Genomic DNA, 16,292 nt, shown 5'->3' with positions numbered 1-16,292 from the left:
AAAGCTAGAAGGGGAGGGGCGGGGCTAGCGGAGGACGATCAGCGCGAGCAAAAGAGGCTCGGCTAGCTCATTATAATTTAACTGTTTCGCGGCTAGAGAAGAGTCCATAATATAAATACATATGTCCCCTTTTTTATATATATATGCCTCTCTCTTCCTCCCTAGATTTACCTGTTAATAGTTTTTTTCCGCTGGACCTAGTTGACTAAACTTCACTCCATGGTGAAGGAAGTTTCTGATGAACTCCACCAACAGAGTGGAGCAGAGACCAGGCTTTGTGGAATTCAGCTCCAACGACATAGATTCGCCCAAGATCAATACCTTAAAATAAACTTTTAAAAAGTCCTCTCATTGTCAACTGCGTTTATTTTCAGAAAACTTAACATGTGTAAATATTTGTATTAACATAAGATGAATAACTTCTTGGTGACTGGGAGGCAGTATTGAGTAGCTTGGATGAATAAGGTGCCCAGAGTAAACTGCCTGCTACTCTGTCCCAGATGCTAATATATGCATATTGGTAGTATTGTTGGATAGAAAACACTGTGAAGTTTCTAAAACTGTTTGAATGATGTCTGTGAGTATAACAGAACTCATATGGCAGGCGAAAACCTGAGAAAAAGGTTTGTAGTTTTTCAACTCTTTGCCATTCCAATATACAGTGTAAATGGGGTCATATTGAACTTCCTAAGGCTTCCACTAGATGTCAACAGTCTTTAGAACTTTGAGGCTTCTACTGTGAAGTGGGGCGAAAGAGAGGGGATTGAGCCAGGTGTCTGGCAGAGTGCCACAGGCTCTGACGCGCGGTCACGAGAAAGTTAGCTCTCGTTCCATTGCTTTTCTACAGACATAGGAATTATTCGGTTGGAACATTATTGAAGATTTATGTTAAAAACATCCTAAAGATTGATTCTGTACTTAGTTTGACAAGTTTCTACGGGCTGTAACGGAACTTTTTGAACTTTTCGTCAGACGTTCGGCTGGACCTGAATGCGCATTTGGATTTGTTTACCAAACGCCCTAACAAAAGAAGCTATTTGGACATAAATTATGAACTTTATCGAACAAATCAAACATTTATTGTGGAACTGGGATTCCTGGGAGTGCATTCTGATGTAGATCATCAAAGGTAAGTTAATATTTATAATGCTATTTCTGACTAGTTTTGACTACACAATATGGCAAATATCTTTTTGGCTGCTTTGTTGTCTGAAAGCTGTACTCAGATTATTGCATCGTTTTCTTTTTCCATAAAGCTCTTTTGAAATCTGACACAGCGGTTGCATTAAGGAGAAGTATATTTCTAATTCCATGTATAACACTTGTATTTTCATCACCATGTATGATGACTATTTCTGTAAATTGATGTGGCTCTCTGCACTTTCACCGGATGTTTTAGAACTACTGAACGTAACACGTCAATGTAAAATGAGATTTCTTGATATAAATATGCACTTTATTGAACAAAACATACATGTATTGTGTAACATGAAGTCGTATGAAGGTCATCTGATGAAGATCATCAAAGGTTAGTGATTAATTTTATCTCTATTTGTGCTTTTTGTGACTCCTCTCTTTGGCTAGAAAATGGCTGTGTTTTTCTGTGAGTTGGTGGTGACCTAACATAATCGTTTGTGGTGCATTTGCTGTAAAGCCTATTTGAAATCAGACACTGTGGCGGGATTAACGAAAATGTTATCTTTAAAACTGTGTAAAATACGTGTATGCTTGAGGAATTTTAATTATAAGATTTTTGTTGTTTAGAATTTGGCTCCCTTCACTTTCACTGGCTGTTGGCGAGGTGGGACGCTACCCTCCCACATATCCCAGAGGGGTTTAAACAACATACATAAACTGAACAAGTTCCACAGACATGTCACTAACAGAGACTGAATAATGTGTCCCTGAACAAAGGGGGGGAGGGGGGGGGGGGGGGCAAAATCCAAAGTATCAGTCAGTATCTGGTGTGACCACCAGCTGCATTAGGTACTGCAGTGCATCTCCTCCTCGTGGTCTGCACCAAAATTGCTGTGAGATGTTACCCCACTCTTCCACCAAGGCACCTGCAATTTCACAGACATTTCTGGGGGGAATGGCCCTAGCCCTCACCCTCCAATCCAACAGGTCCCAGACATGCTCAATGGGATCGTTGCTGGCCATGGCAGAACACTGACATTCCGGTCTTGCAGGAAATCACGCACAGAACGAGCAGTATGGCTGGTGGCATTGTCATGCTGGAGGGTCATGTCAGGATGAGCCTGCAGGAAGGGTACCACATGAGGGAGGAGGATGTCTTCTCTGTAACGCACAGCGTTGAGAAAGCCTACAATGACAAAAAGCTCAGTCCAATGTTGCTGTGACACACCGCCCCAGACCATGACTGACTCTCCACCTCCAAGATCGATCCCGCTCCAGAGTACAGAACTCGGTGAAACGCTCATTCCGTCTAAGATAAACATTAATCCGACCATCAACCCTGGTGAGACATAGGCGATGTTGTTGCCCGTGATGTCTGGTGAGGACCTGCCTTACAACAGGCCTATAAGCCCTCAGTCCAGCCGCTCTCAGCCTATTGCAGACAGTCTGATCACTGATGGAGGGATTGTGCGTTCCTGGTGTAACTCGGGCAGATCTTGTTGCCTTCCTGTACCTGTCCCGCAGGTGTGATGTTCAGATGTACCGATCCTGTGTGGGTTTTTTACACATGGTCTTCCACTGCGAGAACGACCAGCTGTCCATCCTGTCTCTCTGTAGCACTGTCTTAGGCCTCTCACAGTACGGACATTGCAATTTATTGCCCTGGCCACATCTGAAGTCCTCATGCCTCCTTGTAGCATGCCTAAGGCACATCCACACAGATGAGCAGGGACCCTGGGCATCTTATTTTTGTGTTTTTCAGAGTCAGTTGAAAGGCCTCTTTAGGTCATAAGTTATCAAAACTGTGACCTTAATTGCCTACCGTGTTCATTAATTGTTCATTAATTGTGCATTGTATGTTCAGGTGTATGTTCATTAATTGTTTATGGTTCATTGGGAAACAGTGTTTAAACTCTTTTACAATGAAGATATGTGAAGTTATTTAGATGTTTACTAATTATCTTTGAAAGACAGGGTCCTGAAAAGGGACGTTTCTTTTTTTGCTGAGTTTATATGAAACGCTAACCTTGTACCTATGTTTCTTCTCTGTCGTTGCGTGCTTTATTTGCTGAAATCCAATCAAATACAGTTTGTTTCCTTGTTGAGATTCAATTGGCACACGCAAAACAGTCGGCGGGTGTATTTCATTAAGGTTTATTGAAAAAGTATGGATTTGCAATTGACAGAGGGCACAAATAAATTGATATATTTGGAGCAAACATGTATTGGATCACTAACCAGGTTTCCATCAAATCCTTTTTATGCGATTAAAGTACATTTCGGTGATCTTTCCCAATGTCGTCAAAACAAAACATTATGCAAGATATGGAGGTGGAAACTCCATTATGCACAAATATTTATATAATAACCATCATATATCGAAGTAAATTTGGAGACACACGATGATAGTTCTCGCATTACGATTTGGGTAACCATACAGTTTATTAGGCAACAGGTTACATAAATTATGATGAACGTGTGTTCGCAGACAGCCATAATTTTATAGAAGAATACGTTATGATTAACTTCACATGGTGGTGAAAGTGCATGGTGATGAGTGTGATGCTCCTTTACAATACATATCGATGGTTTTATTCTGGTAACATGATGATCGATGTTTGACGAATACAAATATTCTCGCTCTTATCCATAATAATCTCATCATGTAGAGGAGCCTACCCACACATCCTAGCCGCACTGTAGTCTATCTGCAAACTGTTGGCAAGAGCACATGTAGGCACCTTTGCTATTTAACGCAACCGTTTATGTACCAAAACCATAGGTAGAGTCGAAAATGCAATGGAAGCACAACTAATTTTAGATTTTTATTCGGTTCATGAAAACGTAATTAAAAAGTACATTTCGTGTTTATACGTCACAACGCACAAATCCGTTTGATGGGAAAACTATCATATTTTCTTAATGCGGATTTTAGAATAGTGGCATGAAACCTGCCCCAGATAATAAAATAAACACGTTCACCATGTGAATGGATCGTCATAGCGTCACGTGACAGTGTTTTAGTCATGGCCGACGACTGCAGAAGACAGGCGTTCGAACTGGAGAGAAGGATTTTTGAGTTGGACAATAAGTGCGCCAGCCTCAGAACCGAGAAACAAGGTAAGGTGTACACTGTTAAAACAATCATTTGTAATGAAAGGTAGCTAATGTCGATGCACCTTCAGTTTGTTCAGTTGAAAGTTCTTCTCATCTGGCTTAGTTAGTTAGCTACGTTAGCTAACGTTACCATATCACCAGAAATACTTTATGATAACACACAGACCAAGGTAGATAAACTAGCTAGTCAGAGTTGAAACAACAACAACAGTAAACAATATGACTCATTGCATACATTCGCTAGCTAGCTAGCTATGTTTGCTGGTAAAGTTAATGTGATTAGCCACGTTAGCTAGTTAGCGAGCTAACATGGTACCTAACTAGTTAGCTAATTGTTTTAAATTTGGTTTGTTTACTTCACTTCTTTTGGCAATGTAAACAGGTTTACCATGCCAATAAAACCGTTTTGAATTTAACTGAATTCATTATGTGGTACAGTAACGTTAGCTAGGTAACGTTAGCGATAGCTGGCTAACTGGTGTTAATGTGTCGACAAAGATGCTGAGCTAGGGTATTGAGCCGTTACTTTTCAAACATTCAATGCATAATGTTATTGCAGATTGGTCAAACAATCTATCTAGGCTATTCTGGGATGTATTAGCTAGGTATCTAAAAGTATTCCACTTTGTGTACGTTCTTGGCTTACTGGCCAACAATTATTTTCCAATGAACTTGATTTTGTCAACTCTAGTCTAGACTGTCATAATACTGTGTACAATGGTGGCCGGATGGACATGGCTAGATTATCTTCTTTATTGACTATCTCAAGGGGCAGCTCCTTACATTTTACGCCATTATCATGTCACTGTAAAACACATTATCAACAAGTCATAGAAATGATCAGTGTGTTTTTAAACTAACACGTTAAATGATACATTAAACTCTGTAAGCATGAGATGTAATGTTTGGACATAAAGTTAGACCTGTAATACATATTAAACAACTTTATTTTCTCCTAGATGATGACTATTTACAGAATGCTTCTTCGATACTAGACAAGTTGAAAAGCTTTTACAGACAAGGGGGGGAAAGTAACAGTCTGCCTAAACTGCTTCAGGATTACACTCAGGTATTGCAGTTCATTGAATGTTAATGTTGTAGCTAGATACTAGACCAAATGTTTTAGGCTTTGTGTGAATTCAAATGTGTTACCATACCATACCATCCAAGTTGCCTTCATCTCTGATAATCCTGTTCAGCCAGGTAGGTAGGCAGGCAAGTGGCCTGGATGTAAATGGTAGACTTCATGTGTTCAGGCCTTGTTAGTTGCAAATAGGTAGCCTCGTAGAACCAAACATTTGTTGTTTTGGTGATATATGGCAGGCCCAGGCTGGTTCACGTGGCAAGCAAAGTGTCCTTTTGTGTTCAAGTAGTTCTTCCACCTGCTGTTTTGAAATAGGATAACAGTATTCTATTTTAAGTCGTTCATGTCATCCAATGACTCGAGTCTGAAGGTGTGAAAGAGCCGACACACTTGTTGTCCTTCCTTGACGCGGGAACTTTCAACTGACCACTATCCTCTGTGACAGACTGACAGACTTAAATGCACCCTTCCTCATGTCCTTGAAGTAGCCCAATCACTGCTCTGATAGTGAATGGAATGTTTTTTTCATCCTTTCACCTGTCAGAGCGTAGAAAATCAGTGATTACTTTCAAATGAAGAAATGACGCAAAGATGCATTTTAAAAAGTGGGATTATTCCACAAATGTGGAAATCTAGAAGAGTTCAAAATATTAGAATTCCAACTTCAAAGTGCAGTGCTGATGATGAACCAAGTGACTTGTCCTGTTGATGACATTGACATAACGCCCAACCCACGGTCTGTCTGAGTTATCCGCATCATCCACACCCATCATAGCAGAGTTGTAGACAGCCTGTTGGAGAGACGGAGACATTTGTCTTATTGAAGGTTGTTGGCCCACAGCTTGTGGAAGAAGTCTGCAATTCACCTGCATTAGAGTTGAAGGCCGGCCGACCATGTTACTCTTGTCATACATTTTTGCGAAAGAGCATGGCTGAATAGATTAATTGCAAAACTATTACTGTTTAATCATATTTGTGTTAAATGTAGCCGTTTCTTTTTTTATCAATTAATTTATCGGTAACATTAAAGTACCTTACTGTGATGGTAAACAGCTTCTTAGCCAATAATTTCTCAAGCAAGAATTGTTCTAAGACGGTCTGAGTGGTAAGGGGAAAACTAGCTGTTGGCAGAGATTTGGAACTTTTATTTATTTTTTATTTATTGGTATATTAACTAATTTACTGCATGGTGATGTCACCAGAGTTCTTACACTTAAAGGGAATTATCATTTTCACAATGTCACAGTATTATTCCAATCTCATAGTGTGGAAATGTATATAAAACACAGGAAATCACATTTGACTGCACTGGGCCTTTTTAAAAGTAAAGAATGACACTAGTGTGTGTGTAGGTGATCCTGGACATCACATTCTATGAGGAAAACAAGCTGGTGGACCAGGAGTTTCCAGAGGACTGCTCACCCTTTAAGATCCAACAGCTGCTGCAGGACCTCACAGAGCCAGAGGTGTTGGCCGGTAGACTGGTCCCGGCCCAAGAGGTGTGTGTGTCTTTGTGCAAAAGATATTCAGCCTGCTCTTAAAGGGCAATGCATGTGCATAGGACCTTATACCCTATGCATTGAGTATTTTGTTCACTACATGAAAATAACAGCAGATTTACACACCACACACACACCAGTGGAGGCTGCTGAGGGGAGGACGGCTCATAATGGCTGGAACGGAGTGGATGGAATGGTATCAAACACATGGAAACCATGTGTATGATGTATTTGATACCATTCCACTTATTTAGCTCCAACCATTAACATGAGCCCGTCCTCCCCAATTAAGGTGTCACCATCCTCCGGTGACACACGCACACTGTTGTTTAGTGACAGCTGTCCCTGTTCCAGGTGCAGTCAGTGCTGGGGCTAGAGGTGTTAGAGTGCCTCTACTGGAGACGTGGAGCACTGCTTTACATGTACTGCCACACACTCCACCAACGCAAGCAGTGGATCAAGAAGAACAAAGCCACTTTCCTCAAGGTATGACCATTTAACTTTACATAGAAGGCCAAACTTGAATTGTAGTGCAACTGCTACTATTAGAGTTGGATTCCTTATGCCTGTTGTTCATGCAGTGTTGTCTGTCTGGTTTCAGTGTCTTCAGGAGGGTGTACGTTACCTGATGAGGATGCTGCAGGTGAGGAACTCCGTGAAGCTCAACGATGGGGTGGTGTTTCACGACTCTGCTACCGCCAACTTCCTGGCTGAAGGTAAACATAGAACCGCTGTTATACATGTGTTGTGGCTTGTTTATTTTGTTAATGTTACATTTTTGTTTTGACATTATCAAGACAAACCTTTTCTTAGTTTCTCATAAAGGGATGAAAAAACATGGTTATTTATGTTTTTATTTATTTTCCAATAGGCATCTTCTCAGACACCCACCTGCTGACAATGATGTACATAGGGGAGATGTGTTTCTGGGCAGTGAAGTACGAGGACTGCAGCGTGGATTCCACGGAACGCAAAGAGGACCGGCTTCACTTCCGGGACATTGGGACGCAGATCCTACACAAATACGTGCTTGTCTGTGACGGCCCTCTTCAGGGCCAGGGCTGGAACACAGAGAATGCCAAGGAAATCCTAAGTATCTTACAGTGAACTAGGGAGGGCTATGGGTACAAGTTTCCTTTAGGCACTGATCTAGGATCAGATTATCAAACCCCACATTGTAATGCTAAGCATTACGGGAGGAGGCATCTGATGGATCAGTTTCTAGGGTGAACTTCTTTCTGTTCTGAAAGGCTCTGGCTGACTGATGCGGTGAAGTTTGGGGCAAGGGTAGGTGAAGAATGAAGGGCTAGGGTAGGGAGGGATGTTAATGAAATGTGAGTCTCCCATCTCCTGCAAGAAGCACTTATCTTCCAGATTTCAGACTGTTGGTTGGGCATGTGTTTTGCTCTGAGAATGTGGTAGAATAATAAATACATTTAATAAGATTATTAACTAAATAAATTGTAAAAACATAAAGTATTGTTTGAAGATGTATCATAATCTAGCTTGTAATGAAACATTGCACAGCAACTTTTTTTTATTTATTTTAATTATTTTGTTATGTTTTAAATTACTTGCATTTATATATAAATATATATGGGGGGGGGTGTAAGATGGGGAATACACAGAGTTGGTGACTGAATTATTCATGACCATTTTTGAGTATGTACAGTTTTTTTTAATTTTTTTTTAACATCAGTTTTGTAATATGCAATCTCTTTTTTTTTTTATTATTATTATTCTAAAAAAAAAATGGACCTCACTTGGACAAATAGTAATGTCCCAGTGACAGGAACTTTGATATTTTGATAGTATGCATTTAAATGTAGATTCTGTGTTCTTTTTGGAAGAAAAAAAAACATTTCATTTTTTTTTTTTTTTTTATGTCATTGAAAATAAATGTTGGATTAAAATGTGTAGTAAAAAACAACTACAATAACCACAATGCACCTCTTCCACAAGGTGGGGAACTTTTGTAAACTCAGAATGATCGAGGCCTCTAGTGGTCAAAAGGCAGATTTAGCATGGGCAGCGCCATTGAGGGCTTCCGCCGTTTTAAAGTAGTCAACTGGGTGGGGATTCCTATGGGTTGTAGCCATAATGGTGCTGCCCATTCTGTCACAGACACTATAATGGCACAGATATAAAAAATACTATTCTCTATGGCGGTAACAAGAAATGTCAGATTTGCTTTCAACTTCTATTTCACAGTACCGATTTGAGCTTTGATAAGTAATGTTTAGCACATTGAGGATAGCTTAGACGCCTTATTGTCACATCGAAAGCAGGTGGAAGGAGTCTGTAGTTATACGAAGTCTCAGACAGTTCAGAGACGGTGCTTCAGTGGAAGGAAATGCATCAATGATCAAGAGCATTCATACACCAGTGAAAATGCACTGGCAGGCTTTTGGGTCTGTTTACCCGGTTACGTTCTTAACAAATAGTAATTACTCAAATGGGCGACTACAAAAGGCTCAAGCCAAGTTTATTTATCCCATTGGGTCATATAGCTGCAGAGACAAAATACAAGTTACACAAGCGTATATACTGAACAAAAACAAATTATTTTATTGAGTTACAGTTCATATAAGGAAGTCAGTCAATTGAAGTAAATGAATTAATCCCTAATCTATTGATTTTACATGACTAAGAATACAGATATGCATCTTTGTCACAAATACCTTAAAAAAGGAGTGGTGTGGATCAGAAACCAGTCAGTATCTGGTGTGACCACCATTTGCCTCATGCAGCGCAATCTCCTGTGCATAGAGTTGATCAGGTTGTTGATTGTGGAATGTGCCACTCCTCTTTAATGGCTGTGCGAAGTTGCTGTATATTGTTGGGAACTGGAACACACTGTCGTACACGTCAATTCAGAGCATCCCGAACATGGGTGACATGTCTGGTGAGTATGCAGGCCATGGATGAACTGGGAAATGTTCAGCTTTGAATAATTGTTTACAGACCCTTGCGACATGGGGCCGTGCATTATCAAGCTGAAACATGAGGCGATGGTGAGTGATGAACGGCACGACAATGGGCCTCAGGTTCTCATCACGGTATCTCTGCATTCAAATTACCATCGATAAAATGCAATTGTGTTTGTTGTGTTCGTTATGCCTGCCCATAACCCAACTGCCACTATGGGGCACGCTGTTCTCAACGTTGACAACACTTTACATGTTGCTTTGATATTTTTGTTCGGTATATTTACACTTTCCGAATAAGCGGAGTCACCTCCATATATGACTAAGATAAACAATCCATCTATGTTGCTTGGCAAGAATTCAGTCTTCCTCTTATTGGTATTCTCATGGCCCTGCCTACGTCTAGAACCTTCATGGGTGTGGTAGTGTGTATGTGAGACAGAACTGTAGTTAGAGAGAGGGTCGATGTGGCGGCCCCTCTGGCCTCCCTTCCCAGAGGTTTCTTCTCTCTTTAACTGTTGACCTTATCTCGACTTGACTTCCACAATCACTCCTGGTACCCACTTCACCGAAACTCGCCTGCCTTATCAGGAATTTACTAGATTGTTGCTGTTTACCTCCTTCCGGATAATGCTCAATGGTTACTGCAGTTTAAATAATGCCCTGCCCAGAAAGCTAATTTCCATAGAGCTCGTCTTCAAGGACTGTATGGGAGTCAATTGGGCGCCAGCTCAAAAACCAAACATAAGCATGAATTTCGTCAACAAGAAATACAAGGTTACAAATATTTTCTGAGATGTGAGACAATTAACTTTGTATCTGTATAGTTTTGGAATCGTGAGATTACGTACTTTCGAGGGAAATACGCAGGTTTCTGGACTCATACCCTGACTCTGATTGCTCTAATATATCTGTATGAACCGGATGCAAACCGGATATAGAAGGTCCATGAATCTGCATATGCGAACTAGTAGCGGTTCGTGGGTAAAATCACTGGTGAAGCCAGGGGGGAAAAGCCTTATTACAACCTATTTGTTGAGATAAGTGTTGTTTGCTCTTTATTATTTTGTTAGTTAACATGCCTTGCCACCGTCACATACTAGGCCGTCATTGTAAATGATAATTTGTTCTTTAACTGACATGCCTAGTTCAATAAAATAAAAATAAGCAACGTTACCGGGAGCGCGGAACAGAGGAAATATCAACCTGCACAAAGGACGAGATTGAACTTCATAGAATTTTCCCCCTTAAGCCATATTCGGAAGTATTGCTATAGAACCTCGGTTATGTAATTATTACCCCAGTATGTCTGTTTTTCGAGAAGGCGATTCCGACGGGATTCGTTTTACCGAACTGCCCGTCATGATTTTTTTTTCCGCATTCACAATTGACCATTATGACGGAAGCCTTGAGGCTCTTCTAGGTGTGAAGATATTTAATATGTCTAGGGAAAGTCCAAATAATAATGCATATCAATAAGAACCGTAAACTGTAACCTACGCAGATATTTAATTAACTGACATTTGTCAATGTATCAATTAATTGACACGATATCGTCCACCTCATCTTTTAAAAGAGAAGGATGGCACTAGGAAGGTTGATCTATTACAGAACAGATCGTTCATCTATAGGCTATGTGCATAGCACTTTGCTTTAAGCATCAATTTGTTCTTACCCAAACTGGGTGCAGCACCTGTTCAACTGTAATATCCCTCAAAACACGGGGATGACGATTTGCACGGGATAAGTATTATCAGAGGACCTTGGAGTTTGTCGGAAAAAAATAGTTTTTTAGGGCTGAGATAATAACCTTCCGGCCAAGTAAAAATGACTGACGTGGCAGATTCGGACGGTTCTAAAATGACAAATGCGGTGATTTATGCTTGTGCACATAATTATATTACCTGAGCTCCCCCAGTAAAACTCTTCCAGTTAACACTATCAATGTTTGCCTTTACTGTGGGAATTGTGGTCGAATCAATGCAAAATTAGCCACTTTCAATGCAACATACCCGAAAACAAAACAAGCTATGCAAGTTATTTTGTTGTAGGCAGAACGCATCGGAATATGATTCTATTGCATCTATATATAAAAAAACAGTGTGGCAGAACCAATCAGAGCTGCATTAGGCCTATATGCAAATAGACCATTGCCATATATGGATCTGTGCCATTTTCTTTGAACTGGACTGTGTAAACAGCATGATAGGTCATGAGTAAATGTGCTGGTTTTGAGATCAAAGCGAGAGCTGCATATTTGTTCATATCCTTTGCTAGTTAGTGAGTTATTAGACCAGTTATAGACCATTTGTAGTCAGAAATGGGCACAACACATGTGCATTTCTAGACATCTTTGAAAAGGGAGTCAGGTAAAGAGCTTTTTTTTTGTCTTTAAGGGGTGGTGTTGTATTTTGAGACGGTCTTGAATAAGCTAAGTAGACAATAGGCAGAAGGTAGCATCATTTGTCTGATTCTCTGTAATAATGGTATGGGAATAATAATGCATTTTATTTTGTAAAGTGGTTTCTTGCATCAAACAACACAATATTTTGAGTCACCTCCTTATCTGAAGGACAAGTGGATAAACAGTTTAATGTTGAGCCTTGCATGTTTTTTTTCAAAAGACTCATGGAATGTAGGCCTACGTTGAACACCACACATTGGCTGCTACTGTAGGCTGAATGATAGAACCGCTATTTCCATATTAAAATGTTATGTTTTTTTTAATGGGAGGCCACTCTGGTAGGCCTACATTATTATTAAATAGCCATAGTAGCCGACTTGACCACTGTCAGAAACTGTAAATTAAAGTGGGTACAGCCTCACTGTTCACAGTAAACGGGCGCTGGAAGTTGCACAGAATTTTCACAATGTTCAAGTTTGAGCTCAGCAGACTTGAAATTTGCTCAGTGCCGGGAACACTATTAAGGGAACGTTGGATTTATGCCTAAGGCTGAAGACACAGTGGCAGAATAAATTCAACCACACCTTTGTTTCATTACAAAACTGGAGAGAAACATCTGTCCGGTGGTGTCCACAAAGCATATTGCATGTAACAAACAGTTACATGACCTACATGGTCAATCAAGTTAATGTTGCCGACACGTAGCACTTTTTTGGTTACTACATGATACCATATATGTTATTTCGTAGTTTTGATGTCTTCACTTCTATTCTACAATGTAGAAAATAGGTTTTTTTTTTTAAGTAAAAAAAAACATGAATGTGTAGGTGTGTCCAAACTTTTGACTGGTATTGTATGTGATAAGCAAAATTGACACAGTTACAATAGACATCCACCATATTGGTCTTACCTGCATTTTGTTAGCTCACAACAAACACAACAGCTCAATGCTGAGTAAAGAAGATTAGTACTGTACAGGTATGGTGAAACGTATTTAAACCATCCTGCAGAAGTAATTAGCAACCAGAAGGGGGCTCTCTTGCCAAACACTTCCATGCTGTGGTTACGCACCTAAAGCCTTTGAATATATCTTTCTGCAGCTTACTAACTAAACAAAAGCAATGTTGTTCAGCAAAAATACAACATTCTCACTTTACTCCACCAACAGGTTAGTGCAGTGTTCCTTCATCCTGATCCTGGGGAATCAAAGGGGGACACTTTGTATTTTTTCCCTAGCACTACACACCTGATTCCACTAATCAAAGGTTTGATGATGAGTTGAGTAAGAAACATTAGGTTACTATTTTCACTATAGTCCTCCTCTGATTGATTTGAAATGTACTGTCTGTTACCATTTGAGGTAATGTACACCTTGCGTTCATATGGTTACGTGTGTGTGTATATGTCTATCATTGTGTGTGTGTGTGTGTGTGTGTGTGTGTGTGTGTGTGTAGGGCGGGGAGGAAGAGAGCCAGTGTGACGCAGCAGAGTCTCAGCAGTAACCTCTTCATCCTGGAAAGAACGGACCAATCAGGACAGCCATATTTCAGTCCCGCCCCTCAGGTCCAGGAAGTATGTCAGGAGGTGGATGAGTTCATCTATGTGGCCAATGCAGAGACAGGAAGAGGTAACACCAAGACTCCAACACATTCCTCATACTTGCTCCTATTCCTAGGCCCTTGTTGCCAGCCAGATAATCTTGTCAAGCTATCGCAACATCAGGCTGGTTCCACCAGGCTACCTTCCAGGACCAGATCCAGGGAAAGATCAGGCTCGTTCCACCAGGCTACCTTCCAGGACCAAATCCAGTGAAAGGTGAGACCAAGGCCCCCCATTCCATAATATAGCCTGCATCTGCAACCCTAGAGCCTTATTGCCTCGTTCCTGCAGGAGTTTCGGTTATTTAGCAGATGCTCACTTTGCATATGTGACACACGATGTAATAGTGATATGCTGTATTCCAATCTCATTTTGTATTACTGGATGTGTCTATGTGTCAAGCCACAAATGAAAAGTGATGCAGTTGTTTATGGCAACATCTCTACAAATCTACCCTGTTACCCTATTCTGTCTCTATTAGGTGGTGAGGGGGAGGCGTCTTAGATTCAGGCATTGGTGGACCCTGCCTAGTGTTCATCCTCCGGAACCCTCCTTGTCCTGACTTTTGTGTCCAGAGAGGAACCAGACCCAATCAGAACCACTAGTCCCAGTACTGCTAGATTAAAGACCAGGACCCCCAGTGTAGATATTGCACAGAGGCTCTGCCTGTGCCTGCTGCCTAACCCCTGGATTGTCTGTCTGTCTGTCTGTCTGTCTGTTTGTCTGTCTGTCTATGGTCTATGTAGTCTCTCTGTTTGTCTGTCTGTCTATGGTCTATGTAGTCTGTCTGTCTGCTGGGGTGCTCTGGTCTCAGGCTGTAGCTATCTGTCAGAGGATCCTGTCTGCTGGGGGGCTGTGGTCTCAGGTCTCAGGCTGTAGTTCCTTAGACAGATAGCTATCTTCAGCACAAATGCTTCTGAAGGAATGTTCTACCTCTGATGTGCCTTGTTTCAATGAATCGCAAAAGAAAAAGTCATTATTGGGTAAATATTATTTAATAACCCTGTAGTAATTTTTTTGTGAATAAATAGTGGGTTGTGAAACAAAACAGAAGTGAAGAGAACTACTGTTTAACTGTAGCTATGGTACTTTAGTGAAGATAATAAAGGGTTTTGGTTATCACATTCTTTTCTTCTACTACTACTGCGTAGTTTAGAAGCATTTAGAATCATATTGATGTGACAAGGAATTATGGGTCAAAAAAAAATTATACCTTTATTTCAGCAAATCATGCAATTTTTTTTCATTTCTTTCATATAAGTTATAATTTTTTTATACTCCAAAGTATTATGCTTTTTTCTTTCATTGTTTAAATTCATGTTCTAAATTACCACTGCACAAGTTGTTATAAAGCAACTGAAAGCCTTCGGTGGGTCACAGCACAGAAACGTTGGTGAGCTGTGCGTCTGGAACAGTGAAAGGCGTTTGCTTCGTAGTCAAACAGTAGTTCACAGGCCAAACCTTTCATTTCTTCCTTAATCTGCACCATGAAAAACAACAAGAAAAGAAGAAGAAATGGACAGGTGAAACATCTCTCCACTAGGCACCTGTATTCCTTCTACTGTGTTTTCAGATGAGCGCAGACTGGAAGGAGAGGAGACAGGAAGTCATTTTAAAGTATTGAGATACACCCCTCTGGCTCAGGCAATGGTACAACATGCTACTCCAAGTTTTCTGTGGTTATTTTCCTCTGAGGTCAGTATTGGCACACTAAACTGAATTCACATCTGTCTGATGGGGGGAGGACAATGTTCCTATTTACACCACAATGGGGCAGGCCTGCTCCTGCTTCTCAGGGCCAGGGGAAGCTGTAGAATGTAGACTAGTTGCAGCTTGGTTTACTATGTTTTGGGCATGGGGGTTGCGCTGTGACCCCCCCTGAAAACAAATTAAAATGAAAACTCAAACCACACATTTCTAAACACAATCAAGAATGTACTGTAGCAACCCTGTGTTTATAAGCACCAATATCAACTCTGCCACATGAGCACACTTTTGTGGCACAGCACGCTGGGCTATGGCCGGAAGGTTGGCGGTTTGAATACCACCACGGACAAGCTCACTTTCCCCTGCTTGTTATCTGTTGATAAAGTGTGGAGGTCGTTGTCTGATACAATACATTAGAGCTGGAATCCTTAATAGTGAAACATCCGTTTCAGATATTACAACAACAAAGAAGTCATTGCAAACAACTAACACTTGACCCCCCCATCCCCCGCTTGGACAATATTGCAGAATTTGTCCTGCAGTTTTAGCATGCTGCTCAACACTCATCAGCTTCGTTTTGTCTAAACCATGTTCAATTACAGTACTTGAAAATTGCACCAGTCTATTCTATTACTTGTAAGTTCTCACTGACCAACCGGTGCTTTGGTAGGTGACCATGATAGAGTAGACCTTCTGCTCTGAACTATCCATTTTTTTTATAAAACATTTTTGTTTTTTTTACTTCACCTTTATTTAACCAGGTAGGCATGTTGCGAACAAGTTATCATTTACAACTGCAACCTGGCCAAGATAAAGCA

General features: G+C 40.7%; 1 protein-coding gene and 1 long non-coding RNA gene across 3 annotated transcripts; both read left to right on the top strand.

The window, feature by feature from the left end:
• Positions 1-4,126: 4,126 nt before the first annotated feature.
• Positions 4,127-8,750, top strand: LOC110536352 (RAB7A-interacting MON1-CCZ1 complex subunit 1). Its single transcript, XM_021622100.3, has 6 exons — positions 4,127-4,257; positions 5,214-5,323; positions 6,691-6,837; positions 7,192-7,323; positions 7,439-7,553; positions 7,709-8,750. The coding sequence occupies exons 1-6, from the start codon at positions 4,164-4,166 to the stop codon at positions 7,942-7,944; spliced, it is 834 nt and encodes a 277-aa protein (XP_021477775.1). The 5' UTR covers positions 4,127-4,163; the 3' UTR covers positions 7,945-8,750.
• An 840-nt stretch (positions 8,751-9,590) lies between these two features.
• On the top strand, positions 9,591-14,992 carry LOC110536351 (uncharacterized). 2 transcript variants are annotated; one of them, XR_016484691.1, is made up of 4 exons: positions 9,591-9,742; positions 13,623-13,740; positions 13,844-13,983; positions 14,249-14,992. It is a non-coding gene; the product is annotated as an uncharacterized LOC110536351 (long non-coding RNA). The 2 variants fall into 2 exon arrangements; XR_016484690.1 differs by lacking the exons at positions 9,591-9,742; positions 13,623-13,740 and having other exon boundaries at positions 13,765-13,983.
• The last annotated feature ends 1,300 nt before the right edge of the window (positions 14,993-16,292 follow it).

Source organism: Oncorhynchus mykiss, chromosome 11 (assembly GCF_057628025.1).
Source record: "Oncorhynchus mykiss isolate SJ-2025 chromosome 11, ASM5762802v1, whole genome shotgun sequence".
Lineage (NCBI taxonomy): Eukaryota > Metazoa > Chordata > Actinopteri > Salmoniformes > Salmonidae > Oncorhynchus > Oncorhynchus mykiss.
This window is presented reverse-complemented; position numbering and strand designations above follow the sequence as displayed.